Raw genomic sequence first — 18,019 nt, 5'->3', positions numbered from 1 at the left:
GGGAATTATTATTATTATTTTTTTATCCTCACTTGAGGATATTTTTTCCATCGCTTTTCAGAGAAAGTGGAAGAGGGAGAGAGAGAAACATCGATGTGAGAGGCACATCGATTTGCCGCCTCCCACACCTGCCCTGAACTGGGGCCGGGGATCGAACCTGCAACCAAGGTACATGCCCTTTACCGAAATGGAACCCAAGATTCTTCAGTCCTCAGCCTGATGCTCTAACCGCTGAGCCAGACCAGCTAGGGCTACACTGGGAAGTCTTGAAGGGGTACCTTCACATCTTTTTTTTTTTTTTTTTTTCTTAAAAAACAAACAAAGAAACCCAAAAAACTCCAGTATCTGTTTCAGTGCTCAAGGGTTTATGAGTGTGGAGGCTCTACCTTTGTGCTGCTGGCAGAGTCAGCGGACTGGTGAACGTCTGTAAAGACACGGCCCCTGGTTTTCCTTGGTGAGCTTACAAGTATTTTTAACTCCTATGATAGACCAGACTGAGATGTGAGAGATTTTTCACAGGCAAGCAATGGTGAGAGTCAAGTCAAAGCTACATGTCCTATGAGCCATGGTGATGAGTGAAAAATGTATTTGGAATTGAAATACTTGGTGACTTATAGACAGAAATACATCAGTCTCCTTCCTTTCCGTTTGCTAAACAAACATACCAATAAACCTCTTTAAAAATGTTTGTAGTTTAACTCAGTTCTATGATCAGGAAAGATTTTTGGAATCATCCAGGATAAATTTCTTATTTTAAAGTCAAGAACTGATTTGCTCCATGGAACAGAGGTGGAATAGGACCCAGGTCTCCTGGTGAGCAGGCCACACAGCCACTGAGGTGTAGTTTTGTTGGTTTTATTAGCTTGTTTGAGGCAAATGGTGTGTAGAGAGATGGCAGTGATTGAGGGAGGTTGCCCATCCCTCTGGGAGCTCTGGGTACAGGGCAATCGATGACTCTGTACATGAATCCTTTAACCTTTGGGTTTGTGTTGAAGTGGCTAGGTGTGCTCTGTTAGGGCTTGAGAATTTACTCAGTAGGCTGAACCTATTCAATTCAGTTCCTTCCTGTCAGTTCATCCTTCATTTATACAAACCTGTTTGCCTTCTAGAGTTTTCTTTCTTCTATCAAGATATGCAAGTTGTGCCTTCTCGCTACTGATTTCATAAGCATCTGACATACAATAAATATTTAGCTCATTATGTTTTTGCGTATCTAACACATGCCATACAAGTTCTTAAATTTTTGGTGTCACTAACCACATTAGGAATCCAATGGAAGTTACAGATCTTTTCCCCAGAAAAATTCCCACATGATGTACACACAGATTTTTCTGTATTTGGTGGAGGGGTATTTATGGACTTCTGAAGTCTACTCTGGGCACCTCTGTGGAGAGGAGCTGATTAGGGACATGGAAGTGTTTTTGAGAAGAATTGAGGATCTAGCTAGACACCACCAATTAGTAGTGTCCCCAAGATTTCAGGTGATGAAGTTTTCCCTAGGTACACTCAGGGATTGCCAGGTTGGGACAGTGGGAGACCATGTATATGAGTGTGTATAAATTCTGGCTGCTACTGGGAATGTGTTTGAAATAAATGAGTACTTAGAACTCAAGAGTAGCCAGGGAAGGCAGAGGAGGAATTTAAGAGGGTGTAAAAGGGCTTAGATACCCGAGAGGGAGGCAGAGAGGGGTTGCTGGTGGTTAGAGAATATTTGGTTGGAATTGAAAAAGGGAAGGGTAAATAGCTAGGGAGTGGTGGTCACAAGGTAGGATTTCAGTGCAGGACTGCAGGAAGGGAGCACTTCTGTGTGGTGACAGGGTTCAGGGTATGACTGTGAGTCTAGAGTGTCAGGTGTCATTTATGAATGCAGAAGCTGTCCAGGATGCATGCAAAAGGTAAGGGGAGAAGACTGTAAGCTGCATAACAAGATAACCAGTTAATCTGGGCAAGGGACCTCTTTGGCTTTGGAGGGTTTTAGAAAAGAAAGGTCTCTGACGTTGTCTTGCCTGGAAACTTCATTAATCTGAGGACATCTTTTCTACTTTGCTTTCTGTCTCCCACTCCCAAATAGGCACATGCTTGGGAGTCATACCTGCCTGTTTAGTGCCACTTATTATTGGGAACTCTAGCTCAATGCCTCAGCCTCCCCAGTTTAGGTCCTGTGGCCCAGTGGATGTTCACAAATCGTTTTGGCAGAACTCCCCATTGATTGTGCTAGTTTCCATCTGGAGCGTGGTTATAACACCACCTATCTCAACTGGGTATTCAGTGAGATAATGTGAAGACCGTGCCTGGCCCAGCACCTGTCTTATCAGAATTGCTCAATAACTCAGGTTTCTTTCTACCCAATGCCTTTTGTGCCCAGCACCTGTGGTTCAATACTGTCCCTTGTGCTTCCAACCTGGCTTTTTCATTTAACTGGTCCGTGTTCACTTTCTGGTACATTATACAAAGCAAAAACCACAAAAATGATATTGAACCCAGGTCTAGAGTTCCAAGGAATGAAATAAAAGGATTGTTATATGTTTTCATGCACTTTTCTATGTTAAAAATCAATGTTTAAAATAATAAATAAGCAACAAAAGAAAAAAAAAACTTTAGTAAGATTGAAACGATGTGGTGGAAACTACCAGATTCATTGCCTGGATTTTTATTAGTTGGCAGCCTGGTTTCATTTTTAGGACCAAGGAATTAAATGGGTCAACGAGGGGCTTTGAATTCTAGAATTTAGAGTTCCTGGCTTTGGGAAGAGAAAGAGATCACGGAAATCCAGGAGCCAAGATAGGCTTCTTACAACAAAATGCTTATAGGTGGGAGTGGACAAAGAAACTGTGACGTGGTCGGTTAGAATTTTCACACGTGGGAACCCACCCAGCCCACGAACGCCCGGCCTGGCTCCCAAAGTAACAGAATCCAAGTCTCCAGGCCAGATTTTCCCTCTAGCCATTCCCGGCCACGCAAAGCGGAGCTGCGAGCGCACAGAAAGGGATGTCTTCATCGCCTACCGGGATGGAACAGCCCCGCCGGCTCCCGGAGTGCTGAGAACCGAAGGGTCCCCCCTCCGCCCTCAGCCGCCAGCATGACTTGACCGCCCCTATCCCGCGCGGTGCTGCTCTCCAGGCGCCCCCACCCTTTCCGGGTGCGCGCGCACGGGCGGCGAGCCGGGGAGCTGTGCGCCCGGCAGCCTGCGGGCGGCGGCGGCCGACTGGCTCGCGGAGAGGGGGTGGCCAGGGGCGGCGGCGGAGGAGCCGGCGCCGCAGCGAGTCCCCTCGGCCGCGCCCGTGCCCCGCCGCCACCTGCGCGTGCCCTCCGGACCGTCCAGTGCGTGGGCTGTGTGGGCACTCGGTGCCGCAGCGGCGGTGTCGCCGCGTCCGCCAATTAGGAGACTCGGCGTTTGGCTCCGAGGGGGCGCAGGACCAACGGCGCTGCCCGTTCCGGTGAGCGGAGGGTGCGCCGTGCGAGTCCCTCCCGCCGCTCTCCCCGCGACGTTTGCCGAGGAGGGTAGAGAACTGCTGTGACTTTTGAGGTCCGACTCCTCCTTCCGGCCAGCCTCCCCTGACGCGCCGGCCCGGAGGGAGGCCAGTGTGACCGACAGGCCCCGGAGGCTCCCGGCGTGGTGTTGGGACTTGGAATGTGTCCCGGAGCCCGCGGCTTGTGCGCTCTGGTTAGTTTGGCGCGAGGTGGGGTGTCCTCCAGCGCGAGGGGCGGAAAGGACGTCGCCCTCTGCCTGGTCGCCCACTCCCCAGTACTGCCCCCACTTTGAGAGTAACTGAGACTTGAGCGTGACTGCGGAGCCGCGAGGATGCGGGCGCCGGGCGCGGGCTTTCCTTCCCTCTGCCCGGCGTGACGGAGCGAGTTGGTGAGCGGAACAAAGGCACCCGCCCCCAGCAACCGGTCCTTGGCTGAAGACCGCGAGTCGCACACCGCGACGGCCGACGGCGGACTGGGGTGGTGGCCGTGCGGCCCGAGGTGCGGCGCGCTCCTCCGTGGGCGACAAACCCTGACCAGGGCACCTGCGCGCCATTCCCACTCGGGCGCCGGGACAGCCCCTCCTGCCTAGCAGCTGGCCTCGGAGGTCTGCTGCTCTCGCAGCCCCGCGCCCGGCGGCCCAAGGGCCAGCGGCGGACCACTTGCTGGTGCGGAGGAGAGGCCCCCCGACCGCCGGCCCTTCTCCGAGAAGCCAAGGCGCCTGGAAGGGGCCGCGCGCCGTGGTGGAGTAAGCAGGCATCCCTGGGAGCACTTCTCCACACCCAGAGCTTCCATGTGAGCGATTTCGCTCTCCCTCTGAGCGCCCTGTTTTCTCAACTGTCTCTGCCTCCAGAGCATCTGCTCTCTGGGGCTGGGAGTGGCTGGGATTCTTGCCAGCGGTCCAGAGTGTGAGACTCACACTGCCCCGGCTGCCCCGCGCCTCGCCAGAGCTGGAAAGGGCGCGGGTCCGGAGCGAGGGCCGATCTGGTGTGTTTGATGGCTTCACTGAGAAGAGTCAAAGTGCTGCTGGTGTTGAACTTGCTGGCGGTGGCCGGCTTCGTGCTCTTTCTGGCCAAGTGCCGGCCCATCGCATTGCGCAGCGGAGACGGCTTCCACGAGATTCGGCCGCGTGCCGAGGTGGCCAACCTCAGCGCGCACAGCGCCAGCCCCATCCAGGATGCGGTCCTGAAGCGCCTCTCGCTGCTGGAGGACATCGTCTACAGGCAACTGAATGGTAAGGACGTGCGCCCGTGTCCACGGGGCTCGCTAAATCCCGGGGGCCTTGCGCGCGGTGCGGGGGAGCCGACGCCTCCTGGCTCCCGCGCGCTCCCTTTTACCCTCTCTACCCTCTCTGGGCCAGGAGGCCGGGGCTGCTGGAAAGAATTACCTGTAAGTTTGCTTTTATTGTGGAAACATGTCTGTAAAGCTGGTTCCCGGTCCTTGTGTGCAGGCACGTGCAGGAATCCTTACCTGGAGACTAAATCCCAAGTGCAGAAACCAGTCGCGTGGCCATATGGAACTGGAGGCACAGACTGACTTGGAGGAAATAGCTCTTACAGCTTAGCGTTTGGTGGACTCAGACAGGGAGGGACTTTGGTGGGCTTAAATGTTTGCAGAGCCAAGGCCTCAGGTCTGGAGCTAATGCACTTTGGTAGTAAGTTGGATGAGGCGGGCTGCACAGCTAATAATGAGGACTTCTCCATTTCGCAACCTAGGTGGAGGCTGCTATTAAAAACACACCTGGCTTCTGCCAGAGAGCTGCCTGAGGGTGATGTTAAAGTTCTTGGTGGATTGGGGAAGCAGGTTTTCACAGTGTTGTAGAGTGAGGTGTCCCATCCAATTACAGCAGGTCCTCCAATAACATGGATTCGTTCAACCTCATTTCCTTAAAATGTTGATGAGATTCTGTGGAAACTTAGCTTTTGCTTATATCAATTAGCCTGTGGTAAAATTGGTTTCGTTATACCAGTGTTCTTTAAGTCACAGAGCCTATCCACAGCGTGAAGTGAGGACTTCCCTGTAGTGACAGTTGTCAGAATCTGTTCCATCTAAAATGTTCTCTTCAGTGCTTTAGGAGAAGAGGGAGACTTAATGTGCTCTGGTCACATTTGGTCCAGGGACAGATCGTTGTACACTTGCTGTCCCCAAGGTCAGATTGAGATTTCCCTACTCAAGTACAGGCAGCTCTCCAGGGTCCATATAGCTGCTATCTAAGGCAGATCCAGGGCTGCCACCTCCCTTCCTGAGTTTCTAACACATGTTCTCATGGTAGTTCCAGAATTAGAGATAATCATGAAGATAATGATAATTGGTGAAATTCTTGTTGTGTGCCAGACACTGTGCAGACATTTCTTAAGTGCATTGAATTCCATCCCCATATCAGACATGAGGAAAAGAGACGTGGAGAGGTAACTAAGTTGCCTGGTGTCCTGCAGCTAGTAAGTGGTAGAGTCTGGAATCAGAACCCATTGTCTGGTTGACAACAGAGCCTACGTTCTTGATAACTTCTATATACTATCTCCTCCTAATTATAAGGAGTATTAAGTTTGATGGCAAGAAGAATCTACATTAGGAAGACTCAACTCAACTGTCTTCTCTGCAGTTAGAGTGGGAGACCAGGCTGGTGGCAGGGAGAAGGGTGACACTCCCATGATCCCTTCTGGGTCCTTCCGGGTGGGATGTGGTCAGATCTCGGAGCACCCCTAAAAGGACCCCTTGGTCTTCTCCATGTCATTCAGCAAGTATACAGAGGATGCCTTGAACTTGTCCCTGTAGTTCAAGGGACAAGTTCAAGGCATCCCCTGCAGCCTTCCCAACCCCCCACAGACAATGTGGCCTGCTGTCCATGTAGTCTGCCGTGGGGGTCATGAGGGAGCTCTTCTCCTGAATGTCAACAAATCAAGGCACAGAATGAAACAAAACCCACAGCTCATTTTTGCAGGAATTAGAAGCTTCTGGGGCGGGCCTTATTATTCTACACAGATACCTGCCTTAGATGTACCATAGGACCCCGAAAAAGAGAGAGTGCAAGATAGCCTGAGCTCCCTCACTGTCAGGCTACACTCAGGGAACAAGTCATTTTAGTATTGGTTTCAATTAGGAAACTAAATATGATATAGTCATGCACCCCTAAATATCCCAAATAGGATAATAAAATTGCAAATGGTATTTACTAATTGTTACAGACACCCAGGGATTCATTTAGTCTTTATAGCGACCCTCGGAGATAGGCACTGTCACTGCCCCCCACACCCCCCAAGTAGCTTGCTCACAGTCACCCAGCCAGGGGGTTGTAGACCTGGGAATTGAACTTGGACAGTTTGGTTCCAGAATTGAGGTTCTTAGCTGCTGCACCAGCAAGTCTCAATCTTTGCAGTGCCTCAAAGTCACATAGAAGGCCTGTTAAGACAGATTTCTGGACCCCACAGCCAGAGTCTCTGATTCAGTAAATCTGGGGTGAGGGTCCAAGACTTTGCACGTCTTATCAGCTTGTGGCCCGGCCCATAGTCCACTGCCCTCTACCTTACTGCCTACACCAAGCAAAGTGAAGAGGAAAACCCATTTGCCTGCCAATACCAGCTAGTGGGTGTGGAGACTCCTAAGAAACCAAGAGCTTGCTTCAGAAGGGCTGGGGGTCTGGCTCCTGCCAGGCAAGAGATTCCCCAGGGGAGTGGGGTTGTCCTGCGCTTGGGACTGGTTGGGTCAGGTGGTGCTGTGGGATGGGAAGGCTGAGTTTTCTTGACTTGCAGCCTCTGAGGAGCTGAAGGAAGGCTGAATTGAGAGCTTTTCCTGGGCAAGCCAGGAATTCAAGCTGCAACAAGGTAGATGGTATCTTCCTGGCTGCAGAGTGGAATTTGTAGTGACATGAAGCACGGAGGAAGAGAGCCAGGAAATGTTGTGAAATGGAGAGGATCCACCTCTCTCCACTCCAGCCCCGAGCACTCTCTTCCTTGCCTGTGCTTGTTTAGGGTACTGGTGTCCCGCCTGTTGATGAGCTAGGCCTGCAGGGGGCCACCTGCTGCAGTGGGAGGTTGGCTAAGGGAGGTGAGGTCTCCCAGTGCCTGGGCCATGGGACCTTGCTTGCTGTGTCCTTTTGCTCTGCAGCCTGTTCCATCCCTCCTACTGAAGTAGGAGAGGGAAACCTTGACCTCAGGGTTCTTTATTCCTCAGGATTATGGAGCACCTGCGAGAGCCAGGCACTAGGCATACAGTAGGAACAAGGCTACTTGGGTCCAGCCCCCTGGTAGCTACACAGTGGATGCTGACATTTCAAAGGTTGCTCATATTTCCCAGACTTTTCCTGCAGACTCTTAGGAAGTTCCAGCAGCAGGGATTCTTGGAGGGCTCCACTTCCCTGGCTGTGCACACAGCCATCTGGGCGCTCTTTCATTCATGAGACAGGTTTCTGTGGGTGTCTTGAGAGGGGCCCCCTGGGCCTGGGGCGCCTGGGTGACCCAGACCTCCTCAGAACTGGCCTCTGTGCTAAGACTCTTGGTATCAAGGCCCTGAATCCTTTTTGAAAAAGTTACAGGTTGTAGTTGTTACTGTTTTTGTTTTTCTTAATCCAGGCTGAAAAGGACATGTTTTAAAGTGACAGTCCAGATGCTGGTATGGAGGAGAGAGCACACGGGGATTAATGAGCACTTTCCCTCCAGATTCTCTCTTGTATCTGCTCTTCCATTCTTTCTGTGAAGCTCCACTGCTGACCTCGACCCTTTAACCCAGTGCCCTGCCTCTGGCCTCTCACCCCTCTCTTCCACTCTGCATGTATGGTTCCAGCTATCTGAGTGGAAAGCACAAACCTCCCAAGGGTCTCAGACTTTCCAGGGGCACTGTTTCCTGAGGAATCGTGGTCAGGCTTGGGGGCTGACAGTGGGCTTCCACAGTCAGCTCCAGTCGCATCTCCCACCTTCCCAACCTTGCCCAGTGTCCTCTACCTCCTTGAGCGAGACTGATCGACTTGCTGAAATACCTCTCATTTGCCTTCAGACTGTAGCCTCCACTTTTTGGCCCCAGTCTTTGAGACTGGTTTGCTCTCCTTGCCTTTTCTACATTCTTCTGTTAAAGGTTGGCTCAAGGTCATGGGCTGGGGGTGGGGAAGTTGTGCCAATCCACATGGTCTGAGCTGTTCCTTCTCCGAGTTGCCTGAGGCTTTGTTGTCAGTGACCTTTCATATAATCTTGGACTTTTTAATACCACCTCTATTCTGCCACTGTCAGGCCTGGCCCACATAAACCCCAGTGGGGTCCTCCATGCTTTCTCCCTTTACCTTTTTGTGGTGGCCTTGGAGTCCACTTCTTGGTGGCATACAAAATGGTCCTTAGTCCCTGAATGACTGCATGGAACAGAGCACTGCCCTCCCTAGCTCTGTCTTGATATCTCCGTGCCTTGGACCATCATGCTAAGCCATTGAGATTTTGGAGCTTATCTGTTACAGCAGCTAATGTTAATGATCCTGATTAATTTAGTCAGTCAGAGTTAGAACACTTGTCTCCCTAAGTGACAGGCCAGTCTAGCTACTGTAAGTTTCTGTCCTCAATTAATATGATCAGCATCTGCCACAGAACTTTGCGCATAATGTGGGCACCTAGGTTTATTGGTTGATTGGTTGGATGGTAATTGATAGCCACAGGGGAAATAACCTCAACACTGTAAAGGCTGAGTTGGGTTGGGTGAATGTGGTGAGGGAAAGGGGTTGGAGAGTCTTCGCTGGAGAGACTGAGTGTGAGGAAGCCGTCCTGCCTACCCTATCTTGAGGCTGCCTGTACCATCTTGAGACTGCTCTGGTCCTTTACCCTCTTGACTGAAGAGCACCCACCTGATCCTCCTGAGGAGCTTGGAAGTGAAGCAATCAATCACTTTAGGGAGCAGCACGTTTCGGTATGTTTTCTTGAATATGTAATTTTATAACATGAATATGGTTTTATGTTCCTTTTTTGTAGAATAAAATGAATTCATATTTGTTGTAGAAAATTTGGAAAATCTGAATAAATTCATACAGAAGAAAATAATAATGTGTTAAACTGTTTTTTTAAATGGCGACATGGTGGTTTTGTACCGGCATTAGGAAAATGGACCTTGGGACATGCAGGCTTCTTGTTAGAATTCCCATGTCACTCCGTACACGACTTTGGCCTTCTGTCGTCTTCTGAGGAAGTTGTTTCTCTCATTTTAGAGCTGAGAAAGGTGAGATGTGGACACGACGTGACTTAGCCTGTATGGCACAGACAGAGAAGGGCGGAGCCAAGATTCCTGAATGCCGCGGGGCTTGTCCCCAGTCCAGCATGTTCCTGAGGAGTCAGGGGAAGACAGTGGAGGGCTGTGGTGTTTCACATGTCCCACGCAAGCCCTGAGCTCTGGCCAGTGGCCCTGTCCCTCATCAGCGCCCCTGTGCGATGAATCGGAAAGGCGCACGTCACTGCTCCATTCAGTAAGCCCAGGGCAGCTCTGTTGTAAGTGGAAATGCAATTGATTCAGGTTAGGTTCCAAATTTAGATTTCAGAAGGATATTGAATAGAAGCAGGGTTGCTTGAAGAAATTGAAAATCTTTGTGGGAATGAAGAGAAGTCAGAATTACCTGCCCTTAGTCCTGCCCCCAAGCCACATAGGTGAACGAGGCTGGAGTCTGAGCTGCAGAAAACCAAAATGTCCCCAAATAACCCAAGTGCAGCCCACCCAGCCTGACACATAAGCCAAACCCACCAGGCAGGAAAAGAGAGTTGGTGCAGAGGGACAGAAGTAGAGATTTGCTCTACATGCCTCCAGGGTAGGGTCAGAAAGAGAGGGATGGCATTTGAAGGCATCTCATCACGGATGCCAGAGCTGGCCCACAGCTGTTTCCTCTTTCCTGCCAGGATGTAGATGTGCTCCTGTAGACTATAGAGCTGGATGGTGGCAGCATTTCCTATGGGAAGCAGGTAAGGGGGAGGAGCAGAGGGCAATGTTGGTATAAAAATCCGTCACTGCAACAGGCATCAGCAGGAAACCAGGGCAGCACACGCCACTACGTGCTGCCTGCAGGCCCTCAGCGGGGCTCTGTGGCAGCCTGGGGAGCACTCGGGAGCCAGGGCCTGGGTGTTGGAGGGAGGCTCTCTTCATTTACCACCAGCAGACTGATAGCATCTGGTGGCTGCCAGTCCCTCCTGGAGAGATGGGGAACATAGTTCTCAGACAGCCCTCAGATGCAGGCACGTCTGTACTGGCCAGTGTGTGCACTACAGGCACCCTCCCAGTGGGGCAGCCGCTGCCCATCGGAGTCCAGGAGAGGCCACCAGTGTCATTATCCAGGAGGAAATCCAACCTCCCGACCTTTGGTGTTGCCAGATTGGAGTGTCTCTGGACAGGAAGAAGGCTTGGTAATTAGAGCTAACAGTGACATGGGGAGGAAGGAATGTGGGCACAGTAATGCCCACGTCAAATGGAGAGAGAACCTAAGATTAGATAGCCTCCCAGTCCTTAAGAATATAATATTAGAAGAAAGGTGGTTGGGCATCAGACAGACTGGGCTTGGTTTCTGTTGTATCACTTATTAGCTGTGTGACCTTGGGCAGATCCCTTCACCTCTCCACTGTGCGGTGGGGTGGCTGTAAGTCATGACAAAAGGGATTCAGGATGACCAGCAGGAGCCACAGGGCTGGATGCAAGGCAGCTGAGAGAATGCTACCTGCTAGAAGGCAGGGACCTTGGCGCCTTCTTCCTGTCATATCCCTGATGCCGAGAACTGCACTGGCTCACAGTAGGTGCTTAGCAAATCCATTTGTGGAATGAAAGCGTGAACAGCTAGAGCTGTGTGTGGCAGAGTGTGGTCCTTGCCACCTGGGATGGAAATCTTGAGAGGGGTGAGAGGAGGTCCTCCTTTGACTTGCTTGGGCTCTGAATTAACTTGAGATCCTTTTTTCTTCACGTGTGTTTGAGGCTGAACTCTGTTTCCTTCTTTCTAACCCTGCCCACCCCCTCTGCTTCCTTATAATGATGATTCCTTTGGGTGACCACTTTTGAGGCCTAAGGGAAGAAATGGCAGCCTGTATGAGCACATGTCAAGTCCTGTTACAGAGCACGTGGGTCCTTCATTTCTGTTAGCGAGCCCTTCCCCACTGCCGGACTCGGCCCAGATTACAGAGAGGGGCAGGCATTACTCCCAACTACACGTTTGTGGTCTAGTTGGAAAGACAGGTTGTAGGATACACTAGGTCTCAGAAGAATATTAGAGTGTATGGAAGGGTGGGGCTTGAACTCGTACACAGTAGGTGCTTAACCAATGAGTGTTGAACTTGAACAGGAGAACTCAGCAGTTTTGATGCATGAACCATAGGAGACAGGTAGTGAGACCCGGGGACCTGATGTTGGGGGTTAGCGTGTGTGTGGACAGGCGGGGCAGTGGGCTAGAACCCGGGAGTGGTGTGAAGTGCTGGCCTCGCTGACCCAGCCAAGTCTCTGGTTCAGGACTCAACCAGCCTTCGACCTTCAGTGATTCCAGGTGTACCTCACTTCAGGCCCCTCCTTGGGCATATCGCAAGCTGAGTTAGCACCTAAAACTGCTCCCTTTGGAAAAATCTCAGTCAGCCCTCAGGAACTTTGACCTGAGTGCTCCCCTCCATCTTGCCAGCCCCCAGCCACACCCTTTCTCTAGCTCCCAGGGGCTCCATCCTTCCATGTTCAGCCTGACAGCCCCTCCCTTGGTGAGCCTGGCAGGAGTTCCTGTGCCAGCTCTTCCAGGGCGCTCACTTCAGTGTTCTCTCCTCCATCCACCCAGTGTTGCCCTCATCAGCTCATTCCAGAGGAAAGCCCGCTACATGGCAGGGGTTGGTGCCCTGACGATGCACACTCTGCGGCTTAGCTGGACCCGGGCTTGTCTTGCCCCTGGTGATAGGTCTCATTTTCTGTTCCCCATGCCTTCCCCAACCAAAGAGGAGGTGGGTGGGTGGGAGGGATTCTGTGGGAGGCCCTGGTGATAAGAGCAGAGAGTTGTCTGCTTCAAACCAAGCTTTGTCCTAGCTGTGGCTGCTGCAGCCACCACATGGGTCTGCCTTCTGAGGCCACTGCCAGGCTTCTGGATCCTCCTGTCCCTTCTGGATTCAGCTGGAATGTTATGTTGCAGGGCAGGACCTGCTTCCTCAGCAGCTGCTGAGGGACCAGAAGATGGAACCCAGAAGTCCAGGGGAGCCTACTGCCCATGGGGTAGCTTTTGACCAGGGGAGCAGGAGCCACAAAAAAGCAGATAAATTGTCCCTCACCCCACACAAGCAGGAGAGCCTCCCTCCCTCCTTCCCTCCCTCCCTTTCTCCCTCCTTTTCTGATGCCTGTAATACTTTTTAAAAAAATGCAGAACTCACTTGGTCGAAAGACCTTCCTCTGCCTTCATTATTGCTCCTCACAGGTCCTTAGACTGTTCTGACATGTGGATGACAATCGGCTTAGCCACTGATAGAGAAATTTTTGCTTTTAATAATGTTCCTGTCATTGCCAAGCCTCAGCCTTGCCATGCATGAGTAATAAGCGGCAGCCGTAATTACAGGCGGCTGCATCCAGACACCAGTGCACGAGCGTGCTGACAGTTAATAGGGAGCAGGGTTCCACCAGGGCCTCTTTCTATCCCAATTTCAGCTACAATGGCTAATTGTGTGATTAGTGTTCACCGAGGGGTGTAGTATGGTTATGCATGGCTTGTTAGGTGCTGTTCCCCCCTGGTAGGAAGAGTACTGAACTAACTGCTAGGAGACTGGGGTTCCAATTCTACTCTGTTTTTGACCAAAGCTCATGCATGTAAAAACGAGAGCTACGTGACTTAGGGTCCTTAAACTATCAGATTACGAAAAATATCCCTCTGCCCATCTCATTAAAATCTCGTGTTTCCCCCAAGGACAGCATTCAGAAGCCCTTTATTCCCTGAAACCTTCTCTGGCCACCTTGTCAGAATTAATCGTTCCTTCTCTGAACTTTAGACCATACTTTGCATGGGCTCTTTTTAACCCTTGTTCATCTCTGCCTTACATTATAATGAATTGTTTACATGGTCATACCCAATAGTTTGTAAGAGAATAGATTATATTCATTTTTAAAAACCCCTCCCTAGGTCATTTAGGAATTAATTCATGAGCAGGTAACTTGTTCTCACTTAACAAGTCCAGAAGTAGCGATAGGGTTGGTTCAGAATTGTGAGGTCACTATGATGACATCATAATGTCATTTGTCCTTATCTATTCTTTGTGGTTACGAGACGGCTGCTGTAGTTCCAGTCATTGCATCTTTGTGCAGGGTAGGAGACACCATACCACTGGCCACATCTCCTCTTATTATTAATCAAGAAAGAAAATCTTTTCCAGAAGTGTCCCTGGTCAGGCTTCCATGTGTGGTCCAGAAAATGCTCAACCTTTAAGAAAATAGTTGCTTCCAAAGAAAGTAAGTATGGCGGAAGCAAAAGAGGAGAGAAGAAATGGTATTTGCATTGTGACTCTGCATCTTTATACTCCCAGTACGTTTTTAATGAATATTAAAGTGAAGCAAGACTCTGCTACTAGAAATTGAATTAACTAGAATACTCATTTCCTTGGGCATTCCGGTTAACTTGAATTTGACTTGAAGACATCTCATAGATTGAAAATCCCAAAAATATAACCATTTTTTGTCAATGCTAGATGCATATTGTTACATCTCTGAAGTTGAGATTTATTTTATGATCAGTGGTATGTCATATTTTAGTTGGTAGCATTTTTCCTCTTATGGGCACATAAAATGGTACAACCCCCAGTTGAAGGCATTTTAGAGTTTATGAAATACATGAAATTTGTACATACATGTGTATACCATAGTTTAGTATACATAGCATTTGTATTGAGCATCTAATACATAGCAAGTGTTTCATGATATTTAACTCTACATCAAACCTTCTTCTATTTTACCCATTGTACATATGAGGAGGCTGAAACTCAGAGAAATAAATAAGTTGTCCAGAGACACTGTTGAATAATTACAATCACTATTGCCTGACAGTAAGCTTTTTTTAGTTTAATGTAAGTGCCTGGCATTAAGCTTTTGATTGCCCAGGCATCCATTTCATAGCCATATATCTTGAATGAACAGTTGGCAGCTACACAACTAGATAAAGAGCCAGGCAGCCTCCCCCCCATGACGTTCCTCCTTCAGAAAGCCCCAGGTGAACAGATGACTGACCTCCTGAGTGACCCTAATTTTCCTTTCCTGCACTGTATGCTTTAAACTCACCAATAAAGAGTGAACCTTATAGATCCAATGCAATTCCTATTAAAATACCAACAGCATATCTCACAGAGCTAGAACAAATATTCCAAAAATTTATATGGAACCAAAAAAGACCCCCAAATAGGCGCACCATATTGAGAAAGAAGAACAGAGTGGGAGGGATCACTTTACTGGTTAACAAACTGTATTGCAAAGCCATTGTAATCAAAACAGCCTGGTATTGGTACAACAACAGACATATAGATCAATGGAATAGAACAGAGATCCCAGAAATTGACCCACACAATTATGGTCAGTTAATATTTGACAAAGGAAGCAAGAGCATACAATGGAGTAAAGACAGTTTCCTCAATAAATGGTGTTGGGAAAATTGGACAGCTACATGCAAAACAGTGAAACTAGACCACCAACTTTCACCATGCACAAAAATAAACTCAAAATGGATAAAAGACTTTAATGTAAGTTGCGAAACCATAAAAATCCTAGACGAAAACATAGGCAGTTAAGTCACAGACATCTCACTGGAATTTTCACTGATACATCTCCTAGGGTAAGAGAAACAAAAGAAAAAAATAAACAAATGGGACATCAAACTAAAAAGCTTCTGCACAGCAAAACAAATCAGCCTTAAAATACAAAGAAACCCCATGGTCTGGGAGAACATATTTGCCAAGGATGTATCTGAAAAGGGGCTAATTTCCAAAGTGTACAAAGAACTCATACAAGTCAACAAGAGGAACACAAACAATCAATTAAAAAATGGGCAAAGGACCTGAATAGATACTTCTCCAAAGAGGTCATACAGATGGCCAAGAGACATATGAAAAAATGCTCAGCATTGCTAATCATCAGAGAGATGCAAATTAAAACCACAATGAGGTATCACTTGACACCTGTAAGAATGGCTGCCATCAACAAATGACGTACTGGTGAGGATGTGGAGAAGGGGAATCTTAGTACACTGCTGGTGGGAATGCAGACTCGTGCAGCCACTATGGAAAACCGCATGGAGGTTCCTCAGAAAATTAAAAATGGAACTGCCTTTCCACCCAGTGATCCCACTTCTAGGAATATATCCTAAGAATCCTGAAACACTAATCAGAAAGAATATATGCACCCTTATGTTCATAGCAGCACAGTTTACAATAGCTAAGATCTGGAAACAGCTCAAGGTGCCCATCAGTAGATGAGTGGATAAAAAAGCTGTGGGACATTTACAGCATGGAATACTATGCAGCTGTAAAGAAGGATCTTGTACCCTTTGGGACAGTATGGAAGGACCTGGAGAATATTATGCTAAGTGAAATAAGCCAGGCAGAGAAAGACGAACATCACATGATCTCACTTATATGTGGAATCTAAAGAACTTAATAAACTGATGAACAGAATAGATTCAATGACATGGAAGCATGGATCAGACTGAGGAAACTGAGAGAGAAAGAGGGGCCAGGTGGGTGGAGGGGGAAAGATTAACCAAAGAATTTATATGCTTATATACATAACCCAGACAATGGTGTGGTGAGAGACCAGGGAGGGGGTGGGGTGGGGTGGAATGGGTCAATGGGGAGAAAAGGGGATATCTGTAATATTTTGAACAACAACAAAAAAAATCCAAAGGCAAAAAAAAAAAAAAAAGTGAACCTGTGGAACCCTAGGCACCCCACCCTTGCCTAATAAAGGCAGAGCCCCAGGCCTGCTCTCTGTCTCTGTATCTTCAACCTTGCTATATGGCCTGGGGCATGTAACCTCCAGGACTTGTGGATAATAACCTTGTTTTTTCAAAGTTCCTTTCTTGCAATCATAAGAACCCCAAGGGCCTGTCCAGCCTCAACATTGTCTCCCATCAGGGAGATATCTGTGGGAGCTGCAGCTAGTAGTAGGGGCTTAGGTGAGAGCTCCCAGGCATTTCTAGCTGATAGCATCACTATCCATAAACGCAAAACAGACACTGCCAGCTGCCTTTCTGGGTCTTCCTTTGTGAAGTTGGCACTCGCTGACTCCTGGGTGAGGGACTCGGTCCTGAGCAGCATCAGCACTGGTCCAGGGATTGGAGAGGGGCAGGCATGGGGGTGCAGTGACAAGATGATGGCAGGGAACCTCACTTTCCTCAGGTTTAGCTGTTACGAGTGTGCAAAGTTGTAAAGCTGTTAATTCTAGGGCTCTAAATTATGCTGTGTGAGCTTTAAATCCAGCCCATAATTAGAACAAAATATGAGAAAAGTGAAATTGATATTAAGTTAATTAAAAGGCTTTGCTTATATTTGCAAGGAAATGAGCACAACAGGAGTGCTGACAAGTGTACATTGTTAATTTCTTCTTCATTTGGGCAACTCTCAGCAGGCCTCAGACACGCTTTGTTCTTGGCTTCTGCCCTGTGCCCTTCCTGTAATCGGATATGCATTATATTGGTATCATGGTAGCTTTAATTGGGTATGATCCAGTATAAGCTTGTAATGGTCATTTTTTCAGTGGATACCAAGCCTTGCATAGGAACCACATATCCAGCTTGGGGTCCAGGCCCTAGAAGTGTATGTAGGAGGCTTTAGAGGTTGTGTGTCAGCACAAAGCTAATGCAAATGGCCAGTGTGGTTCCTTTGTGTCCAGAAGGTAAGCCCGTTGCCACCCTTCTTCTCATGGTGTTCACCATCCTGACTTGTGCCACAGACCTGAGATTGAGTATGCAGTGTAAAATTAGTTTGAACTTCTTGAAGGTAGGGGAAAAGGCTTTTTTATGGTATCGTTTATACTAGATCAGGGTCTGGATTAGGGAGTCTGACATCAGGTGGCATAGAACTACCCTTCTCTCTAGTTGGTGTGGCAGAGGCAATGCTGTGTTCACTATGGACTTTTCCTCTTTGGCACAGAGATAATCTTTAGCCTTCCCCATAATTAGGTGGGTACAGCTGATATGACTGAATTCTGGGCAGTGGAAGATGAGTGAAATGATGTGTGCCACTGTCAGGCCTGGCCTACATAAACTCCAGTGGGGTCCTCCATGCCTTCTCCCTTTACCTTTCTGTGGTGGCCTTGGAGTCCACTTCTTGGTGGCATACAAAAGGATCCTTAGTCCCTGAATGACTGCATGGAGCAGAGCACTGCCCTCCCTAGCTCTATCTTGATGTCTCTGTGCCTTGGACCATCATGCTAAGCCATTGAGATTTTGGAGCTTATCTGTTACAGCAGCTAGTATTAATGATCCTGATTAATTTAGTCAGTCAGAGTTAGAACATTTGTCTTCCTAAGTGACAGGCCAGTCTATCTACTGTAGGTTTCTGTCCTCGGTTAATATGATCAACAGATACTGATTGAGCTGAACAATAAGTGAGGTGGTGTA

General features: G+C 48.7%; 1 protein-coding gene across 1 annotated transcript in view; it reads left to right on the top strand.

Moving 5' to 3' along the window:
• Positions 1 to 3,193: 3,193 nt before the first annotated feature.
• The window catches only part of GALNT17 (polypeptide N-acetylgalactosaminyltransferase 17), a 390,020-nt gene continuing 375,194 nt past the window's right edge, over positions 3,194 to 18,019 (top strand). The window contains exon 1 of the mRNA XM_081131890.1: positions 3,194 to 4,702. Coding sequence (XP_080988016.1) covers positions 4,465 to 4,702 — 238 coding nt within the window. The 5' untranslated portion in view covers positions 3,194 to 4,464. The remainder of the gene's footprint in view (positions 4,703 to 18,019) is intronic.

This window comes from Miniopterus schreibersii, assembly GCF_964146895.1.
Source record: "Miniopterus schreibersii genome assembly, chromosome: 3".
Lineage (NCBI taxonomy): Eukaryota > Metazoa > Chordata > Mammalia > Chiroptera > Miniopteridae > Miniopterus > Miniopterus schreibersii.
This window is presented reverse-complemented; position numbering and strand designations above follow the sequence as displayed.